Consider the following 21964-nt stretch of genomic DNA (forward strand, 5'->3'; position numbering starts at 1 on the left):
AGAGTTGCTATTTTTTGTTTCATTGTGGAAAGTATGCAAGTGTGGACATTAGTTGATGGCATGGAGCTGATGGATCCAAAACTGGATTAATGATAGAAGATGAAGAATCCAAAATTGGCTTAGTGGTGATACACAGAGGGTGTTGGTAGAATGCTGTTTGTGTGATTAGAGTGGCCAGTGGATTTCCACAAGGATCACTGCTGGTTTCCTTCGTTCTGATGCTAACTTACAGATGGCATGAAAATTGGTCACATTGTTAGTAGTGAGGAAGGTGGTCTTAGGTAAAAGGAAGATAGACGGGTCAGTCAGTTGGGCATATCAGTGATAGATGGAATTTTACCTTGCAAGGTGAGAGGGGATGTACTTTCAAAGTAGTAACAAGTCAAGGAAGCACTCAATGAATAGCAGGATGCTTGGAAGCTCAGGGGAACAGAGGGATCTTGGCAGGCTTGTTTGAAGATTCCTGAAGGCAACAGGACATGTTAATAGGATGGCTAAGTTGGTTTACAGGACGCTTGCCTTTAGGCAGTGATATACCTATCACTTGCATACATCGTAAGAGCAGGGAAGTTATGCTGGAGCTGCACAAAACTTTGATTAGACCACAGCCAGAGCACCGTGCGCAGTTTTGGTCGCCACACTATAGGGGGGGGATGTGATATCACTGGAGGAGATGTTGCCTGGTTTGAAGCATTTTAGCCAAGACGACAAACTGGACAGGCTCAGGTTGTTTTCTCTAGAGCAGAGAAGTCTGACGGGATCCTGACTGGTGTACAAGATTATGAGCAGAATGAACAGGGTGATAGGAAACTGCTGTTTCCCTTAGTTCAAAGGATCAATAATAAGAGGGCATTACTTTAAGGTAAAAGGGGACGTTTGGAGGGGATTGAGGAATTTTTTTTTAAAAAAATCGAGAACATGGTGGAAATCTGGTCTGTACTGAGTGGGAATGTAAGAGAGTCAGGAAATCTCAACCTTTAAAAAGTATGTGGATAAGCACCTGAGATGTTGCAATATATAAGGCAATGAGCTAAGTTGGATTAGTGTAGGCTCCATGGGTGAAGGGCCTCTTCTGTGCTGTATGACTCTGCCATAATTGGCATTCAAGATCTGCCGAACTTTACTGTACAGCTTATGTGAAATCTAAAGGCATGAAACCTACATTATTTTTAATTACTTGCTGTACCTGCACACTTTTCTGATTCATGCACGAAGACACCAAGCCTCCTCTGCAATCTCTCATCATTTAGATGCTTATTTACATTCTTCCTGCTAAAATGTGCATTTTCACATTTACCCACATTAATCATTTGCCAGATCTTTACCCACTCACTGAATCTATCTACATTGCTTTGTAGCCTTTTATGTCTTTTCTTCACAACTGCCTTTTGTACCTATCCTTTGTGTCATCAACTACTTTAGCAAACATACCTTCTGTCCATTCATCCAAGTCATTTGTATAAATTGTGAAAAGTTAAGGCCCTATCACAGATCCCTATGGTCCACCAACTGTTACAGCCTGCCAACCAGAAAATGATCCATTTTTGCCTACTGTTTCCATGTCAGTATGCTATCCTGGACAATCAGATTTTATCTCAATAACTTTTGATGTGTCACCTTATCAAACATCTTCTGGAAATCTAAGTACAGTACACATCCATGAGTTTCCACTTATCCAATGTTACTTAAAGAAATACAAGATTGGCTAAATATGACTTCCCTTTCACTAAACCAAGTTACCTCTGCCTGATTATCTTGAACTTTAAGTACTCGGCAATAACAACCTTATAATTGTTTCTCACATCTTCTATGACTGATGTTGAGCTAATTGGGCTGTAGTTTCCTGCAGTTCGTCTTCCTTATTTTTTGAATAAAGGAATTATATTCAATACATTCTAGTCGAAAGGATCCTTCCCAGAATTGGGGGATTTTGGCAAACCGAATCCAAGACATCAACAATCTCATTGGCTACTTGATTTAAGACCTTAGGATGAAGTTCATCAGGATCGGGGGGCTTGCGATGCTAGAGAATAGCAAGTATTGAAGTAGCATAAGACAACATCTTCAAGGGAAAAGTAAACAGATGGCAGAAGAGAAGAACACTATTGCTACACCAACCTGAGTAATGGTTGAAGGACTTCATGGGATGACTGATCTTCACGTTTATGAATCAAGATTGACAGTTTACCATCTACGGCCTCGCTTTCTTCTCCACCATCTTTCTCTGATTTTATTGAGTTCTTTGGGCTGGATTTTGTAAAGGAAGAACCAGCTTCAGACGTGCTGGGAGACAGTACGGTTTGACACCCTGGAAACAGTGTTAAATGTTCAGCTTCTCAAACAAACAGCCTTACTGATATTGCTCTGATGGCAAGTAGGATTTCCTGCACGCTTGACTACTGAAGCTATGCGAATACTTGAGGCACAAATTCAATTATGACAATTTCTCAATTTATGTTTCACCAACAGTAACTCACTATGAAATTTAATAATTACTGCCATACATAAACTGGTCTTTTCTGTTAGTGGATCCCAGCTTAGGCAACAAGATGTTATACCACATCTCAGCACATGAGTTAGTGCAGGCAAGAAAACACCGTGTCTGCATTTGATCACCACTTCTTCTGTCAAAAAGACTGCATGTGTGGATTCAGCTCAGGGCAGGATATGGTTCAGGTATGAACAATCTTTTGAGGAATAGCTTAACATGAAACAATTTAGGCTCAAAAAGAAATGGTCACTATTTTAAGCACTGGAACAACAGATGTCAAAAAAACCTACACCAAGACGACAATATCTTCAGGGGAGGAAAGATTTAATGGGAGGCACGTGAGAAGGGACAAAATTTAGATCTTTGGTTTCAGGTAAATAGCATCAGTTAGGTTCCCAATGGTTTCAGAATTTATTTGTGCAATCCTAAGTCTAAAACTAAAAGTTAATTTATATAAAAAACAATACTAATCACTTCTCATGTCAGTTGTCAGAAGAGCAATACCACATCAGCACTGGTTACTATTTTTTTAGAAAAGGGCCTATTCTGTTCCAGAAACACACTCTTTCTCAGCCAACACTGCAGAAATCTCCTGGAGCTCGGCACCTGACCTTGAAGTGTTACCCTGGAGCAGAAATCCGCAATAGCCTGAAAAACACTTGTACTTTTATGATGATACATGCATGATACTCCACGTCGCCTGCAAGCCAAAAATACATCAGGAACCAGTGGCTCTTGGAATAATTTCTCACCCTAAAGGAATTGGAATTTGCAACATCTTATACTAAACACATAACTGTCTAATGGTGAAAGATCAACGACTAAAACTGATTAATGAAGAGACCATTTGTCATTCCAGGGAAAGACCAAGAGGATAGGTAGAAGACTGATATGTAATATTATGTGCAAAAAATGATCTAATTTAGCAGTACCTTACCATACATTGGCAAGTAACTTACCTGGTACAACGTAATCAGCAAGTTTAGCTAATAGAAGTGATGCAATATTTGAAGCAGGATCACCAGGATCATCCTGTTCATTGTCCAGGGAAGGTACAGAATAACTCCATGGTGGCAATTCCACATTCCCACAGTCTTCCACACTCATGAGGGGCAAGGCAGCACGGCAAAGCTGAAGAATGATGAGCACCAGCTTGGGGGACGGTCGCTGGTCTAACAACAATGAAAGGAGCTTTGACACACAGGCAGGTTGGCTAAGGATTGCTTTACCAATTTGGCTTCTGGTAAGATCAGAAATAAAGTGCAGAGTAAAGCAGAGTTAAATTTTCTTCATTAGTTTCCAAAATTCAAATAGTCAAAATATGTTTTAGGCAACATAATTGCTGCTTGAAAAACAAGGCTGACAAAAAAGTTTGACCTATTCAGATTTCATTCTTAAACATCATTTTTTAGAATTGTTGAATAGCATAACAGAGCACACACGCAAGTGTTTATTTTGACACTAAATAAAAATCAATGACATTGAATTTATCCATTAAATATGTTAATCACACATAACATGTGCTATAATATTATACTTAGTTGAACTTCTGCATAACTCCAGTGTGCTGCACAATGAAAAAAAACACAAATGGATCAACTTTAACTCACTCAAAACCTATTCAAATAATGAACTGAAAGCAGTCCTTTCAAGTTGCACCCTGGTTGTGGGTGTCATTGTCCACAATAATCAATTTTAAAAAAATGAAATGGCATAAAGAACCCGGTTTTCTTCAGCCACTTATTTAACCATTTACAGACAGCACACAGCAAAAAGACTGTTCAGATTATATTAATGAGACAGCAACACAGGCTTGTCAGTACAATCCTTTTAAAACAAAGGCATCTTTGCAAGAACTATACAGTACACACTTTACAGAACCTGACATTCACCAAAGTTTCAAACAGTATCTGCGTGCCTAAAGAACTGTTTCCTTAAATGTCTTGCTCCTCTCCCTACCTGGAAAGATCATTGAGGAGGCTGAGTACATCCTGCAGTGCGTCATTCCCTGCAGCTTGATTCCCACAGCACTCAGTAGCACGGGCTAGATGGTTGGTCAATAGGCTTGACACTTGGCGAGCTAAGCCAGAATGGACTGCATTTGTTGATACACCTAATGGGGGGTGGAATTTTGTTTGGGGGGCAGGGGATGAAAAGGACAAGTGGTCAAACAAGAGAGAGATGGCGAGACAGAGTGATTAAATACACATTAAAAGGCACAGGAGGAAGACATAATTCAATTGAAGTACAGCACCACATGCCAACCTAAAAAAGAGTTAAATACCCAAAAGACTCATCTCTTAATCTGGAATGGAAGGAATCCCAATTCAAGAAATATCCATATATTAGGGTTTTTTTAAGGAATGGTTATAATTAAAAAATTGATACCAAAAATGTTAACTTTACAAAGTTTGGCTTACACTGTATTTGGTAGGTATATCTTTATTTGTGTATTCTTTCACATTTAACCATAATCTGCACGATTGGTTGACATCTCAGAGTGAGAAGGTTGCCACCTACAAGTAGTCACTTGTATTTTTTTTTTTACTACTCCACGAAAACAACTCAAAATTATTCAACAATCAACCAAATGGAGCACTTTGAGCAGCCAAGTGCTCCAATGTCTGATCATTCAACAGAACCTTGAACAATTTTTATAAGGCATACCCTGTCGAGTTGTCCAACACAGGACTCAGTAAACTGATCCTCCAACCGTAGAAAATGGTTGGAAATTACAAAATCTTCATCTTCAACCATGCAACAATGAACTGAGGGAACAAGTAAACTGCCCTCTAATGTAAAGTCTGCAAACTTCTTTCTTTATTTTGACAGTAGGGAAGCATTTGAAATTAAAAGCTATTAGCAGGGCCATCAGAAAGATCACTGACGGCCTTTTATCACCAAAGTGTACTTCTCTCATTTAACTGTATACCATCTTTTCACATAATTAGCAGAAATTTCCAGGTTTTGTCTTAACTAAGAAAATTGTGCAAGACATGAACCAAGGTAAATAGAGAAGCCAAAGTCAAACATGAAGTAATGAATGACGATAACCTGAATTTTAATAGCTTGAAGGCAGAAAAGGATAAAAGGTGGGAACAGGGTGACATGATTGTATTTAAATATAACACTCACCTTCTTCTTTCTCCCACTCCACACAGCGATTAGCTAGTACTTGAAAGGCAGCCCAGGCCATCGTAGCTACCTTCTGTTTCCTTGTCTGTTTCTCACTGGAGCTACTTTCTCGTTGGCTTGTTAGACTGCAGAGTCTGTCCATGAGCTGCACCAAGCCACTACGCACAAGGCATTTCTCCTCACTCCTAAACACAGTGGAAAAGAAATACTAGCTAGGTGAAAGCAATACCATCAGAAGATAGGCTGCAAAAAAAGCAGAATTTCTTAAAGACTACAATTAACATCAGCTTGCCATTTTGTTACAGAACAATTGTTTCTAACAATTAGAGTTACTTATCCCACTAATGATGAAACCTGATATCCATTACTGTTGGATTACGAATTGCAGTCAGTCAAGCAAATTGATTTTCATGGTTTAATTAGATTCATACACATTTGTCACGGCTTGTGGAACTCTATTATCAGTGCACTTTTCCCCATTGATCATGACGATACTTAAATCGCATACATCCCCAATTAGGAGCATAGCCCACTGCTAAGACCACATAAGCAATTATTCAACAAGGATGTCATCTGTGTTGTTTGGAGATCATTTAAATACATAGGAGAACAACGCGGTTGATTTAACTTCCAATTCATTCAAATACCATGAAGGACACTTGCTCCTTACCTTGTGTATGGAATAGTACAAAGAAGGCCAATGCTATTGGCACAGGCAATTGGATATCGGGCACAAAGTGAAACAACTGATGTCATGGTCTCACCAAATGCCTCCTGAACTTGCTCCACCATCCCACCACATGTCAGTTCTTCAATCCTTAGAGAACAGCAATAAACATTTACCAATGGAAAACAGTGACAGTCAGTTGCAAAATAGCTTCCTTCTAAAACCAGAATCCAAACTCAAGTCTGTTCAGTGAAATAAACTTCTTTCAACTTAACAGTACACAAATTTGAGTTAAACTATCCTGTAAATCAAATAACATTTGTTTTTAAAACTTTGTGCTCAACATCAAATCTGTTCTTCTTCAGGAACACGATCTCTCGCACAGTGGGTTTTATTTAAATTGTCGGGACATTGTTAGATTAGGAGGAAACAGATTGATGGGACTGAATGAAACAAACTGAGTTGAATAACAAAAGCAAAAAGAATTTAAACATGTTGCCAAAGCTTTTTGTCTTGCACTCATCAGGGCAATTTGCAAGAATTACTAAATAAAGGCAAAATATTTATACTGTATGAGACGATCAATTGGTTGGCAAATTGACTCATTGATAGAGTGGTTGGTGTGGAGAATGTACCAGTTAGACTATAACTAACAGTTAACAGCTAAACTATATTTGAATTTTAATCCACAGCTGCAAAAAGCAATTTCCTTGCACATCTCAGTGGACTTGATACTGTACTCAAATTGATCACTGAAATGGTGCAGCCAAATGAGCTACCTTTCCTTGATGTCCTAGTTCAGAGATCAGTCAGACTTTTACTAAATGTCATGAATTCCCTTTTACTGGTCAATATATGCATTGGTTACTATAGTTCCATCTGCTACAAGGCAGGCCTTATCAGCAACCACATAAATAGAGGCCAGACCATTTGTTTAAGTTGGATACTTTATACTGAAATAAGGTGCCTCAAAAGCTATCCAACTATACAACAGCTACCCTGATAAGAACACTTCTCACAGTACATCAAATAAACTCACGAATGAACCCAAGGACATCACCTTTGGTGCTGGAAAGTGCCCAGTCTACCACAGATTTAAGGCATCTCAACAACAGGTGAATCTACAGGTCATTGTAATCTCAGTCGGTATGGAAATTGAAACCGTGCTACTGGCTTCACTTTGCATCGCAAACCAGCCATCCAGCCAACTGAACTAACATTGTCCTCTCTTACAATATAACTTGTTTTCCTTTTACTTGGTAACGTACATTACACTGATTAATGCAAGACGAAGTTTTTTTTTTTAAAAATGTACCTTTTTTCCAGCAATACTCAAGCTCTGCATTACCAAAAAGATATTTTAAATCTTAATATGATATTGGGCAAAAACAATATTTTGTCTCCTACCAAAAAACTACGCTTAAATCTTTCTAATACTGTCTGATTGCAATCTTGCAGCTAGTACATAATAGTAGCCCAGCATCACATTCGAAGACTTAAGATACGGTAGAACCAATAGGAAGGAGCATTAAATGGAGTCCAATACATCAGAGTCGACTCGGGATAATGGGGATCCAACTCACTCTGTTGGAAATGTCTCTCCTCCTGAACAATTAAACAGCAGCAACACTGGCAGCCATGAGGCTTTGTTTTCCCCATGTCTACATTTGAGGTGCACAAGAAAATGGAGTGAGTGTGGGGGAGAACATGCAAACAATGAACAATAAGACATAAGACAATACGGGAATCAGTTTCAATCCAGTTCCAGAAGTCATAATTCAGCATTCACAACTGCTCAGAATCAAGAATGACTGATATGAAAAAAAATTTCAGTAATGTGTTGGAACTAGATCTAGAGGACTGAGCAGTGAGGCTGAGGTGCACTACTGGGGTGGAACAGAGACATTCGTCATTCACCCAAAGTAACTCCCCTCACTTTACTGAGTATGTAGGAAATTTTAAAAAAGGAGTCAGTACTCAGAATTTGTAACATTAGAAGAGTAAGCAAAATGAACGTGCTACCATATGCTAAAAACTGTGTCACAGATTTCCTTTTCAAGAATAAACTTTCTCCACGCCCATTCCATGCTGCTATCCACCTCCCCCCCGACCCCTGACCCTAACAATTCTACTGGTCAGCATCTCACCTTGGTCCACCTTGGAGAACAGTGGTCACAGGGCCAACCAAATGAGTAACACCACCAACTCGGACTGCTGCTGTCAACAGCTCACGCATGTGTACCAGGGCCTGTTTTCTGGTGTTACCACGCCTCCACCGAGTCTGAGCAGCTAAAAGGAAACTGCTGCTTGACACCTTAAGTTAAATAAGACCATAATTTGCAATGTTGTTTATGCAACTCTCAACGGCAGCCTCTCCAACCTAATTTAGCAGGTCATGAAAGAAATTTGTAACATAACATCAGTAATTATTAATGCTGTGATTTATAGATCTCTAGAAAGACAGTAATATATGTATAATTAAGTATGCATGCCCTAAAGAACAAAAATGACAAATGAGTTCAAGTGTATTTAAGTCAGTGAGATATGTACAATTACAGACATGGAGAAACAAGTGTCGTAACTAAGTTAGAGATGTTCAATTCAAGGAACAATAAACAGAATTGCACATCATATACAAAATCAGCTGGACTTGCAAATCATTTCAAATTTTATTTTTGACAAATTACATGCCATCAGAATATTACGTACTTTTTTTGTAACAAAAATTGGTCATTTCAAACTGTTTCAATACTTTTGAAAAATATCGTTGCAAAAACAAAATTTAACACTTACAGCCTGATCAGGATTTGTCCCAATGAAAGCAAAGAGCTGTCCCAGCAGCACACTGTATGTTGGCTTGTCACGACTATCTTCAATAGTCAGAGACTGAAGCAGAGTGAAGGAACTGCTCCGATGACTATTCCCATGGCGTCTCCTGCAAACAAGACAGGAAAAAATCCTCAGACATCTGCAATAAAATTACTTTGCTGTTAATGTAAAATACTTAAAGCTAACAATACTTAATGGCTAAGAGTGTATGCCCCAATAATAATTTCTAGCCTTAAAGCATCTTCACCAAAAAATATGTATCTGTTCAACATATAACTTTGACTAAACTTAGAATTTTGAAAGACCAACTTTTTTCTCACCAATCCAAAAACATTTGGTAAAGTCATTTAATTGGAATGAAGATGAGTGTTGGGAGAAGAGTACAAAATGTTTTTTGTTGCAAGTGGCAACCCACTGATTTTTAAAATATATTCTTCCAGTTTTTTTTTCAAATCTTCAGTCTATTTGATGCTTTCCCACCAATACGTGGTTTGAACACCTGGAAGAAAAGGACAGCAGGCGCACAGGAGCACAACTACTTGCAAATTCCCCTTGGAAATGTATTGCAATTCCTCATGGCCAATGGTTAAAAAACCTGGGACTCCCTACCTGACCAAAACGTGGGTATGCCATTACAGACTGCAGTAATTCCAGACAGACAGTTCACAACTAGCTTCTCAACAGCAATACATGATGAATAATGAACAAGATGCTACATGGTGAGTGGCTCAATTCACATCCAGATACGTCTGACAGCCTTATAAACCCATAAAAACTATTGAGTCACCTAGTTGATAGTGAGTGGAAAGATGAAGGATGTCCTTTTTACTTAAAACTACAGGAAAATACTTAAAGCATTCTCTTCTTGAGGAGCTTCTTCCACATAAGATTTTGATTTTGTAGCGGTAATCAGGCTCGATGCTTGTTCAAGCTGAAATTTGGATGTTTCAGTACAAGCCTTCAAAAGCTAATCAGACTTTGTCACTTGGACTGAACTCTTACAATACAGTGTTAAAAATAAAGCCCATTTTAGTGGCTGGCATAACAAAAGAATTGGCAAAGAATGTGAATGGAGAATGGGATTATAGCAAGTAACTAATCAGTAAAGGTTGCAGGAAACTAGAAAAATAGATAGAAGCAGTTGTACTGGGTGCAAAGATTTGAAACATGTTAGGTCACAATTTCAGTCCGCAGACAGCAAATCAGAGATTTATTAACAGTGTGCATGATCTAAAAGATGCATTACAGTAACTTGTCTACGCTATTTTGAAATTAGAGGTTTGGGAGGTGATGTCCAGTAGAAGAATGGTAGCAGTGATTGGAAACACTATCTGCAAGATTCCTCCAAATCACGCATAGTCCAACATACTGTGGTACCTTCATGAAAGTCATATAATTTCCTGGCAAATTTCACCGTGGGTACAACCACACCACATGGACCACAGCAATTCAAGGCAGCAAATCATCCTAATGTTCTCAAGAATGGGGCATAATAAATGCTTGCCTTGTCAGCAACTTGCAAACAAAGCAGATACATAACTTCAAGCATTGAAACTTAATAAACTGTGATTGCACTGCAATGTATTTTCCAGGACTGGACATGTTTACAATTCAGGCTTACTGGAATTATTTAAATTAACTTAACTTTTTACCTTTGACTAGCTCGTGTGAATTCTAAATCTTCATTTGCAATCATTTCCAGGTCAGAGGGTGCAGACATGCTACGCAGGAACACAGGTTGGCGAACAGTGTGGGAAATCACTTTGGTTTCGGAAGATGATTTACAAGCTGGCAAAATAAGCAAGGAAGATAAGAATGACAAATGCACACTCAACATGTCCAAAAACTGTGTCAATTTGAGATTTCTGTAACTGTACATGGTTGAGGCAAGAGTTATCAACTCTTATCTATACTATTATTGTTAAGGTTCCTTTAAACTGTCCAGCTACCTTTACTTCTTATCAGACTATCAAAATATGAACAGTAGTCAAAAGTACTCTTTAGCAGCAATCGAGAAATGATCCTAATTGAGCATTTCCTTTTTCACACCAAGTAAAAATATTTCATTGCATTTATTGGCAATATTAGGCTTCTACTACATCAAATTTAACAAAGTCAGAACAATTAAAGGTTATAAAAAATAAAGGACATGAAATGCTTAGTAAAATAGCAAAGTTATTTACTTCACAAGGGACCAGACAGCTGCCCAAGTTACACAGAATGTTTGTCATATTCATCGCACGCTTACACAGTTACGATGTTCCAAGCTCAAACCACTTAGTGTACTCTCAACCGTTGAACAGGAACATGCAAAAAAAAAACTGAAATAACATTACACTGATGACGACTGTTACCCGTAAGGCTGGTTTGCAACACAGTAATGTCAACAGCTTAGGTTTAAATCCCCATACTGCTGAGGCTACCGTGAAAACTCTGCCTTCTCAACCTTGCCTCTTGCTGGAAGTGTGGTCAGCCTCACTTTAAATTCACCATCAGTCACTCTCTCAAATGAGACAGGAGCCTATGGTCCTCTAGCAATATGGCAACATTCACTTTTCGCTTCACCAATAGGCGAATTGGAAGTATGGTCACTCACTCCTAGAGGCTGGCCTGGCACTCAACAAGATCATGGGTGATCTGGTTACTCCACATTTCTGCCTATTCCCAATGAGCCTTCAGTTCCATGCTTATCAAAAAATCTACCTTTCTTTGCCTTAAAAACGTTCAAGGGCTCTGCTTCCTTAACCTTTTAAAGGAAGAGTTCCAAAGACTCTCAAACCTCAAAACAAAAACTGCTTAATTGTTGCCTTAAAATGGTGGCCCCCTATTTTTAAAACGGTGATTCTTAGCTCTGGATTCTCCCATTAAAAGAAACATCCCTTCCACTCCAGCCTCAACAGCTTTAATCAAAGCTGTTTACTCATGTAAATTCCAGTGAATACGAGCCTAGCCTGTACAACTTCCTTCATAAGGCAACGAGGTCATTCCAGATATCATGCTATATTTCTCGGATATGAAGATAGATCATAGAATCCCTACAGTGTGGAAACAGGCCCTTCCGCCCAACATACCTGACCCACATACCTGAACACTACGGGTAATTTAGCATGGCCAATCCATCTAGCCTACACATCCGTGGACTGTGGGGGGAAACCAGAGCACCCGGAGGAAACCCACGCAGACATGGGGAGAACGCGCAAACCCCACACAGACAGTTGCCCAGCGGTGAAAGCGAACCCAGGTCCCTGGCGCTGTGAGGCAGCAGTGCTAACCACTGAGCCACTGTGCCGCATGCTTTCAAGGCATTGAAATCCTTCCTTAAATAAACAAACCATACTGTACACATCATTCCAGTTGTGGTCTCACCAGTCCTTCACAACTGAAAGATAAACTCCCCACTTTATATTCAAAAACTCTCACAAAAAACAAAACAACAACATTCTACTCTAGTAGCCATGTATCCAGAAGACTGCAGAACAGAGCTGTGCAGTCTGATTTGAAAAGATAGCGGTGAATAGAAGTGCACAAAAGGTGCTAAAAAGAGTTTGTCTCTGCAGCTCATAAATCAAAAATTTGTATTTGTTTCTTATAGTACAATCAGGTAACAGTAGAATTTGCAAGGAAAGCAATGCTGTGGGATCAATGGATCTGATCACTCAAGATTAAGAAAATAATTAAAAATGTGAGGGAAATCATGATTAAGAAAGAATACCAAAATAGTATTCCAGTAACCCTGGAGATGTACTCAGATAAGCATGAGGTATCAAAGGTCAGAGAAGTGGCAGTTCAGGCAGAAACTCATGAGATCCCTCACAGTTGGTTGCATTAGACAAAATAATGGTAGTCAGCAAATAAAATTAGAACAGAAATTCTGGGCATGGAAAAAATATTAATTTTAGGGAACAAACAGAAGGAGACTAAAATAATAAGAAGAAAGGCTTGAACCTAAAAGTGATAAAAAGATTCTAAGAATACTGGACACACTGAATCTAATTGCTGAAAGTTAATTGGGAGGCCGATTACAATAATAGGAACATGCAAGGAATCGTCAGAAAAATGTGCATAAGGAAATGAGTAGTAAAATTGTGGCAGTCGTATAGGTGGAACATATTCCCTCAGAGCCTTTTAGGCAGGGTGTGATCAAGAGACTATAATCCAAAATTGAACATTCTAAATTGACCCAATTGGTCAAACTAAATATAAAAGCAGCTACAGGCTACAGAGAATAGTGGAAATTAAGGTCAAAGAAGTCACAAAGGCTTGGAAAAGTTTCAGACTTGCTGGCACCTTGAATTCCAGCCACTGCCTCAGGAGGTACACTTTAAACCTCCCTGGCAAAGCAACTGTGAAGAATGTTGGCATGACTTCATTGGATGCTTTGGATCCTGGTCATAACCCCATTGGTCAAAGGCCGCAGACCATTTGGGAAGGTTTGGGGTGAGGGGAGACAAAACCACACACATGGAAGCCATCCTTCAGTGTAGACCCATAGCAAAGCTTGTGATAGAAGATTATACAGCAATTCAAGATGATCCAGGAGAAATTTCTGACCTGTGAGATCCACCCTCATGAAAAACAGTCAGCCCTACGTTGAAGAGAAAGGAGATTCCAACAGACCAGTTTAAACATGTAAATCATTGTGGGTAATAGCTCTATCCTTCTGAGAAAGGATAAGTAGACAGTAAACATTATGGGATAACAAGGTGTAGAGCTGGATGAACACAGCAGGCCAAGCAGCATCAGAGGAGCAGGAGAGCTGATGCCTTGGGTCTGGACCCTTCCCCAGAACATTATGGGAATTTGGGAAATATTCACATGGTGTTTTTAGTAAGGAACATTTTGTTAATAAAATTGAATTTAACTACAAAACTAAATTCTGTGTCCCTATGGCCGCCTCACCAACAAGAGTGCTTGGTAATGTGTTGTCAATACATAAACTGACTGAAGTGTCCACAGCACGGACAACATAGGAGAGACGACTTAGAACTGCCAAGAAATGTTGTTCTTTGATTATTGCTGAAGAGAATCAGACACATGGAAATTCTGAATATTTGATTACAAAGGGAGAAGTATTTCTGTATTTTTCTTAGCAACCAAGCAAACTAATAAAGGCACTGACTTACACTGGAGCAGTCAGTTCCTGATGTTGGCTGATGATATCAATTGACTTCCAGGGGGGTTAATGAAGGAAAAATATTAATTGAAGGCATACTCAGAAGTCACAAACCAGTCCCAATACACAGAACCAGGTAAGAGTGATTTAGCAAGTACAGAAATTGTAATTGTGAAATAAATCCCGATAGAATATATTGATTTCATCATGGAGAATAACCTTGCTGACTCAAAATTATTGTTGGCAAAAACAGAAGTGAAACAAACAGAGGTTACAGAAAGAACACCTGCATTTCCTGAACATGTTTTACCTAGATCTTAGGTTCACAGAATTAGGTAGAAAAACAAGTAGTCTATGGTAAAAGGAGACAACATGGAAATTCAGTTATCTAATGATGATTTTAAACACAAGTAAAAAAGGACAAAAGGAGAAGAAAATGAGGCTGACAGGGTCAGCCAACTTTCTTTAATAAAAATGTAACATTTTGAGCTGAGAGCACCGTATCAAATAGCCTATTATTCAGAAATGGAATCAGAGTCAATGCCTAAGCACCATCATTTAAAAGACAAAGTATTAATGAGGATATTGAGACCACAGAGGACCAGCAAAGAGGAATGGATGGCAGTCCATCTGCTGGTAATTCTATCAGAGCTTAGTTATAAAATTCTACGAGTGGCTCACAAAATTCCAAGTTTGGTCACTTAGTTATTAGGAACACAGAATAATACACAAAAAAATTTAATGGTTAAGATCACATGGTCTAATTTTGCCAAACTTATTGGTACAGTAGAAAACCAAAACATTGATTAAACCTACACACTTAATTTTAATACCACCTTTCTACTAACTTTTTAGCAGGATGTGAATAGGTCATGTAGGACCCCAACTTGAAACCAAGGTTTGCAATCAGTGTCTTTTAACATCACGGATGATGTTTCAACCAGATTCATTGAAGCACTGCCTTTGGTGGACAATTAATGCATAAACAGTGCAAAAGTCAGTTCATCTTTTAAAACAACACATTGATTATCCAAAAAAAGTTCTGAACCCTGATCTTAGTGTATATGTTACAAATACACAAAATGTAATAAATAGTTTGGGAACAAAATAATTCATGCTTTACTCTCACCATCCACAGTCTAGGAGAAGATAGTATCAAGCTTTGAAGACCGTGATTATATCCCGTTGTCAAGAATTTCCAGATGATTTTGATCAAATGATTAGGTTGTGACTGTTTGCCATCATGGATGCCCTTAAAGAGTTTCCAGGATTCAGTCTTTTTGAACTTCATATGTGGACATGGAGTGAGAAGACTTCTTAAACTAATTAAAGAGAAATTTCCAAAGCAAGACCCACTCTGCACTTCCAACCTTTGTATCAATTTTCCAAGAAAAACTGACCCAAGTGTGCAAGTTGACCAAAAAGCATTTGAACAGCATTCAACAAACAATGAAAACTAGAGCGGATAAAAAAAAGCAAACATTTGGAATTTTGTTGACAATGAGGTGTTAATACTATTACCTTTCTCTAGGGAATAATTAAAAGCAAGATTCACTGGACCACATCATATCAGAGAGAAATTAAATGAAAACTGAAAGAGCTGCAGATGCTGGAAATCAGAAACAAAAACAGAAATTGCTGGAAAGGCTCAGCAGGTCTGGCAGCATTTGTGGAGAGAAATCAGTTAACATTTTGGGTCCAGTGACCTTTCCTCAGAGCTGATGGTAGCTAGAAGATAGGTGGGGTGAGGGGATAATGAGTGAATAATAGGTGGAAATAGAGCCCAAAAAGAGAGAACATTTGGACAGTCAAAGGAGTAGCTAATGATCAGTCTGGGAGAATGAATAGCTACTAGTAGGGATAATTAGTGGCTAACAATGGATTGTATCTAACAGCAGACCATGTGGTAACAAGGCCTGCTATGTGGGGGTGGGGTAAGGACCTAGGAGAAGATGCCCCTCAAGCCCTAAAATCGTTTAACTCCATACTGAGTGCACAAGGCTGTAGAGTTCCCAACCGGAAAATGAGGTGCTGCTCTTTGAGCTTGTGCTGAGCTGTGTAAGAAACTAGAGAAAGAGAAAGGGGAAAAGAGAGAACAAGGGGAAAAGGGAGAAAGGGAAACAGAAACAGAAACAGAGAAAGGGCTGTTCCCCAGATTCAGGGTGCCCTATTACATAGGAACTATTTCCATTCACAAAAAGAGAACCATGTTTAGGAAGTGTGCAGATATCTCTCAGAGAAAACTATGACGACAAAGAGGCTGTCAGCTTGGCAGTCTTTAAAGCAAGTTGGGCAGAAATGTTAGTGTGGTTGGTTTAGTGTCAGTAAAATAAAGCTCCAAACGTGGAAGAGGAGTTTAAGGAATCCCTCCAATGTGGAAACAGGCCATTTGGCCCAACAAGTCCACACTGACTCTCCGAAGGGCATCAAGATTCACTCCCCCTAACCTATCCCTGTATTTCCCACGGTTAATTCACATAACCTGCACATCTCTGGACACTATGGGCAATTTAGCATGGCCAATCCACCTAACTTGCAAATTTTTGGACTGTGGGAGGAAACCGAAGCACCTGGAAGAAATCCATGTAGACAAAGGGAGAACATTGAAACTTCACACAGACTGAGGGTGGAATTGAACCCAGATCCCTGGTACTGAGAGGCAGCAGTGCTAACCACTGTGCCACCACCTAGGCTTGGGAATAAGTGAGCTGTGCTCACAGTTTAAGGGTCTCATGAAAAGATATTAACTAAAGTTGACAGCATTGAGTGAACGTAGAACACAACTGTGTCAACTGAACAAGGATCTTTTAAAATGCAAACAGCTCAATGTTGCTGTGGTGCAATGCTTACTGTATTTACCACGAGAAGGGCCAAGAAAGGCCGCTTGTGGCACAGTGTTAGTGTCCCTACCCATGGACTGGGAGAACCTGGGTTCAAATCCCACCTGCTCCACAGGTGTGTAGTAGCATCTCTAAACAGGTTGAATTGAAAAAATAGGTCAAATTTTTTAAAAAAGTAAAAGACATTGTTTAAAAGTTTTTTTTTAAATGCAAACAGAAGGCTCTTGCAGCACAGTGGTAGCGTCCCTACTTCTGGGCTGTGGAGGCCCAGCTTCAAGTCCCATCTACTCCAGAGTTATGTAATAACAACTCTGAACAGACCGATTAAAAAAACTAAAATGCAAACAGCATGGCCATTCATTGAAGTTTCAGTACCTTTAAGTTTGCAGTTGAGGGTAAAAGTGTTGATCCTTTATATCTGATATTTGTAACAAGACTGTATCAAATAATTCTTGATGTTAATAGTTTATACTTTCATTCCCTTTGTGCACAAAACCTGTTTGCTAAGAGTACATTGACAGACTCTTGCAAATATATTCGCCACTGACAACTACAGTAATCAAATTACAAAAATGAAAATAAAACAAAGTGTGTCGAGCTGCTCAGGAATCTGACTTAAAGAGCACTACCATCAGCTGGAATCCTGACAGTAGGATGAAGTCCATCAGGACATAGGGATTGCCAACCTGCAGCTCCAACAATTTGCTGAGTACCACTTCTCTGGTAATTGTAATTTTCTTGAGTTCTTCCCTTTCTTCCATTTCATGATTGATAGCTATTTCTAGGATGTTACTGCAGATGATGCACATGAGGACCAATGCAAAAAATCTGTTTAATTTATCTGCCATCTCCTTATTTTCCATTATTAATCCCCCAGGGTTACTTACCACAGGACCAATTCTAACTTTTTAACTTTTCCTTTTCTAAAGGATATCTATAGAAACTGGTATTACTCGTTTTTATATTTCTAGTTAGCTTTCTTTCATGCTCTAATTTTGACTTCCTTAAAAATATTTAGTCAATCTTTGCTCTGTCTTGTATTCTGTCCAATTTCTGACATGCCATCCATCTTTGCACAATTATACACTTTATCTTTAACTTTATTAGTTAACTACAGACAATGCATCCATCCCTTGGATTTTTTCCCTTCATGCTGGAGTGCATCCTGAAATCCAACAACTTGTCACTGCAACATGTAAAGACCATGTCTTAATTTTCTGTATTTTTGATTGTGGACTGAAATAGGAAAAGAATGGCTTCAAAAATCAAGGACCGTTGAAGGATTGCTGCAATTTTTAAAAGTAATATTTTAAGTGCTGTTAACACAGCTGCTTTTTCAGAGGATTTTCAGTGAAGTTTTGGCCAACAACAAGCAGTTGATTGATAACTGGTCCTTAGTCCAGAGACCAATGTCAAAGGCCTTCTGCCTGCCAACAACAGTACGACTGGCTTCTGGTATCTGACCCAGTTGGACTGTGAACAGCTGGGAGAAGACAACAGATGTCCAAATGTGCAAAGCTGTCGTTTGCCTCTGTAGGAAGGTAAAAATTTAAGCCTGATAAATGCCAATTTATTTTTCCCTTCGCCATTTCTCTCAGGCTCTTCAGCAGTAAGCCAGAGACTTCATAAGCGTGAACCAGCCATCCTGTAAGCAGGTGAAAGCATCTGGAGAAGGAGCAGCACTAATGACAAGCCAAAGTGACCGTCTTAGTGAGCCCTGTGAATAGGGACCAGAGATGCCTTCTCAGTCATTCCCCCTGTTCATCACACCCATTTTTTCTTAACCATACACTCGTGTAGAGGGGATGTTTATAAGGGGGCTACAGTTTTAACTAGCAGGTTTACATGCTAACAGTTTATAATTGTTTATATTTATTGAATAATTGAATTAATTAAATATATTTATTTAAGGACAGAAAACTAGTCTGGGATTCCATTCAACCTGGCTTTAATGTTTAGATAAATTGGTGAACTTATCTTTAACTTTTATGACAATTCGGGAATAGTAGGGCTTGATTTCAGCACGCTGTGCAGTGAGGCATTACAGTCTCCACAGATGTACCCCTTAACCTAATTTGTTAGTTTATTTCATCTAACTGCTTTCATGTCCTCATAATTGCCTTTACCTAGAGGTGCTTTCAATGACAAGGTCATTAACAAACCTGATGCACACATTGCTATTGTAGCCTGCTCTCTGGCTGGCTCTAGAACATATAGTTCTGACCTCTCCTGAAAATTTTCCTAAAATGAATCCAGGTTACATTTGCCCATCTGACTTATCCAGTATCTACGCAGATTAAAAACTCATTATTATCACTGCACCTTTTTGTTCCCATTACTTGATTCATACACTATCTTACCATGCGGTTATTGTCAGGAGGCCAGAACACAACTCCCACAAGTGACTACTGCCTTTATCATCCCTACCCAAGCCACTTCTACATCTTGGTTTCTTGAACTTTGGTCATGCATGAATTTCATTAATTAGCAGAACCACCTAGCTTCCTGTTCTTCCTAAATTTCCTGTACCCTTCAATATTCAGGTCCCAATTGATGTCAGCCTCTAACCATGTTTCTAATTTCTATCTGTGCTATCAATTCATTGGTTTTGTTCTGAATACGATATGCGTTCAGACACTGAATCATTAGATTGGCTCTTTTATTATTTTTGTACCTTCTAAGTTTATCTGTTGAATTATTCTTATTATTATTCTTATCCCTGCTATCCCTGTTTATTATTTCTCACATTATAACCTTTTTTCCTTTTCATGTCTCTACTTTATTATTTATCCAGCTCTGCAAAATTGATCATGTGCTCCAACATTGGGCAGCAGAGGCTCAGTGGTTAGCACTGTCCCTCAATGCCAGGCACCCAGGTTCGACACCAGCCTTGGGCAACGGTGTGGAGTTTCACATTCTTGTGTCTGAGGGGGTTTCCTCCAGGTGCTCTAGTTTCTTCCACAGTCAAGGATATGCAGCCTAGGTGGATGGCTGTGCTAAACTGCCCATAATGTCAGGGATGTGTAGATTAGGTGGATTAGCCATGGGGAATGCAGGATTGTAGGGATAGAGTGAAACTGGGTGGGATGCTCTTAAGAGGGTCAGTGTGGACTTGATGGGCTGAATGGCCTGCTTCTCATTTAAGGCCCTTTCTACTTTCCCAGTTATGTGGTTCTCTAGAACAGTGGCCCCAGCATGGGTTCAGCAGTAGATAATCCCAATGGCACAGTTCCCACTATCCTTAGCATAGGTGCTCTCCCATACTAGTCTCAGCATACAATTTTGAATTCTCAAATTAAACACATTAAATATGTGATGCAAACACAACTGATTAGAACAACAAAAGCCCTTTTGTTCTTTCCGACATCACTCTTTTGAGTCAGGATCAATACCTGGTGTGTCAGCTGGGGTTCCTGAAATACTCCTAGTTAGGCCAGCCTGTGCCGCTATGGTAACATGTAGCAATAGCTCAGCTCGATTCATCAAGCTTTTCACCAAAGTTTTTGTTTTTGCTAAAGAATGTGAAGATTTTGGCACCAACGAGTTCACCTCCTGACCAAATTTCTCCCTGGTTTAAAAAAAAGGAAAAAATGATTAGAAGATAGATAAGAATAAACAGCACAAATAAGTGCATTCTACTTTAAATTCAGCATCCTGGATATCCAAACATTGGTACGGAAACAGTGAAATAAATTGCCTCCAGCATCACAATATGTTTTTCATATTGGAATTCTACACCAAAAACTTTCCCCACTGTGGAGTTTATACACAACAGTAAAGTAGTAATGCACAGTTTGTAACAAGCGTACACTCCTTTAACGCACAAAAGCCGGCAACGGAAGTGCTCCAATTGTGGCTATGAAAGAAATTAAGGATTAAATTAAGATTAAAAGGATAAAGGATTAAAAGGAAGAGACCTATTAAATCACCAAAACAAGTGGTAAACCAGAGGACTGGGAGTATTTTAGAATTCTGCAAAGGAGGACTAACAAAAAGATTAAGAAAGGGTAAGCAGAATGAGAGTAAACTAACAAAAAGACTGTAAAAGCTTCTGGAGGTATGCAAAAACAAAAAAAAACACAAACAAACAGGAGTCCAAAACAAGTGGAGCCAGGAAAAGTTATAATGGGAAATAAGGAAATGGCAGAGAAACTAAACACTTGCCACGTGATTGCCGATTAAGGGTCACAAATTAAATCCGGGTGATAGAGCAGTTGTCCTATGAGGAACAGTTAATTAGATTAGGCCTGTACTCTCTGGACATTAATAGAATGAGAGACAATTTCAGTCAACCATGACAAAATCTTAGATGCAGGATGTTTCCCCTTGCTGGGGTTGAGGTTTAGGGCGAGGAGACAATCTCCAAATAAGAGGTACATTATGTAGGGCTGAGATCAGGAGGAATTTCTTTAGTGAGAGGGTCGTGAAACTGTGGAAATCTCTGCCCCAGAGGGCTATGGAAACTCAGTCATGGGCCATGTTCAGGACAGAGATAATTAGATGCATACATATTTAAAACATCAAGGAAGAAGGGAATAGCTCAGGAAAATAGTTTTGAAGTAGATGATCTCATTGAGTGGTGGAGTGGGCTTGACAGGCTGAATGGTCTACTCGAGTTCCTATGTTCTTACAACTGTCACAGTGGACTTGTCATGGAAACAAATCAGCTGAATCACATACCAACTTGATTTTCATTTCTTGTTTATTTTAGTACTTTCACTACCGACTTGAGCGTGATTCAAGACAAGGAATGGGAAAATAAGGACAGATGTCTACAAACATCTTTTAACTTCAGTTGCGGTTCTATGATTATGTAAATTGTGTCCAACTGAAAGTTGAAGTAACGCAAAAAGCACTCGAAAGCTTTCAACGCAAAAAGCACTCGAAAG

At 39.1% G+C, this 21964-nt stretch overlaps 1 protein-coding gene across 1 annotated transcript in view; it reads right to left on the reverse strand.

Annotated features, from left to right (window-relative positions):
• The window catches only part of LOC109921568 (probable E3 ubiquitin-protein ligase HECTD4), a 126527-nt gene that overhangs the window by 20938 nt on the left and 83625 nt on the right, over positions 1–21964 (reverse strand). Inside the window, exons 22-30 of the mRNA XM_048611736.1 lie at positions 20468–20643; positions 10775–10910; positions 9087–9228; positions 8441–8607; positions 6297–6443; positions 5627–5811; positions 4451–4604; positions 3451–3731; positions 2119–2308 (exon numbers count right to left, since the gene is read on the reverse strand). Of these exons, the coding sequence (XP_048467693.1) occupies positions 2119–2308; positions 3451–3731; positions 4451–4604; positions 5627–5811; positions 6297–6443; positions 8441–8607; positions 9087–9228; positions 10775–10910; positions 20468–20643 (1578 nt within the window). The remainder of the gene's footprint in view (positions 1–2118; positions 2309–3450; positions 3732–4450; positions 4605–5626; positions 5812–6296; positions 6444–8440; positions 8608–9086; positions 9229–10774; positions 10911–20467; positions 20644–21964) is intronic.

The sequence above is a fragment of the Rhincodon typus genome, chromosome 24 (genome assembly GCF_021869965.1).
Source record: "Rhincodon typus isolate 14 chromosome 24, sRhiTyp1.1, whole genome shotgun sequence".
In the NCBI taxonomy this organism is placed as follows: Eukaryota; Metazoa; Chordata; class Chondrichthyes; order Orectolobiformes; family Rhincodontidae; genus Rhincodon; species Rhincodon typus.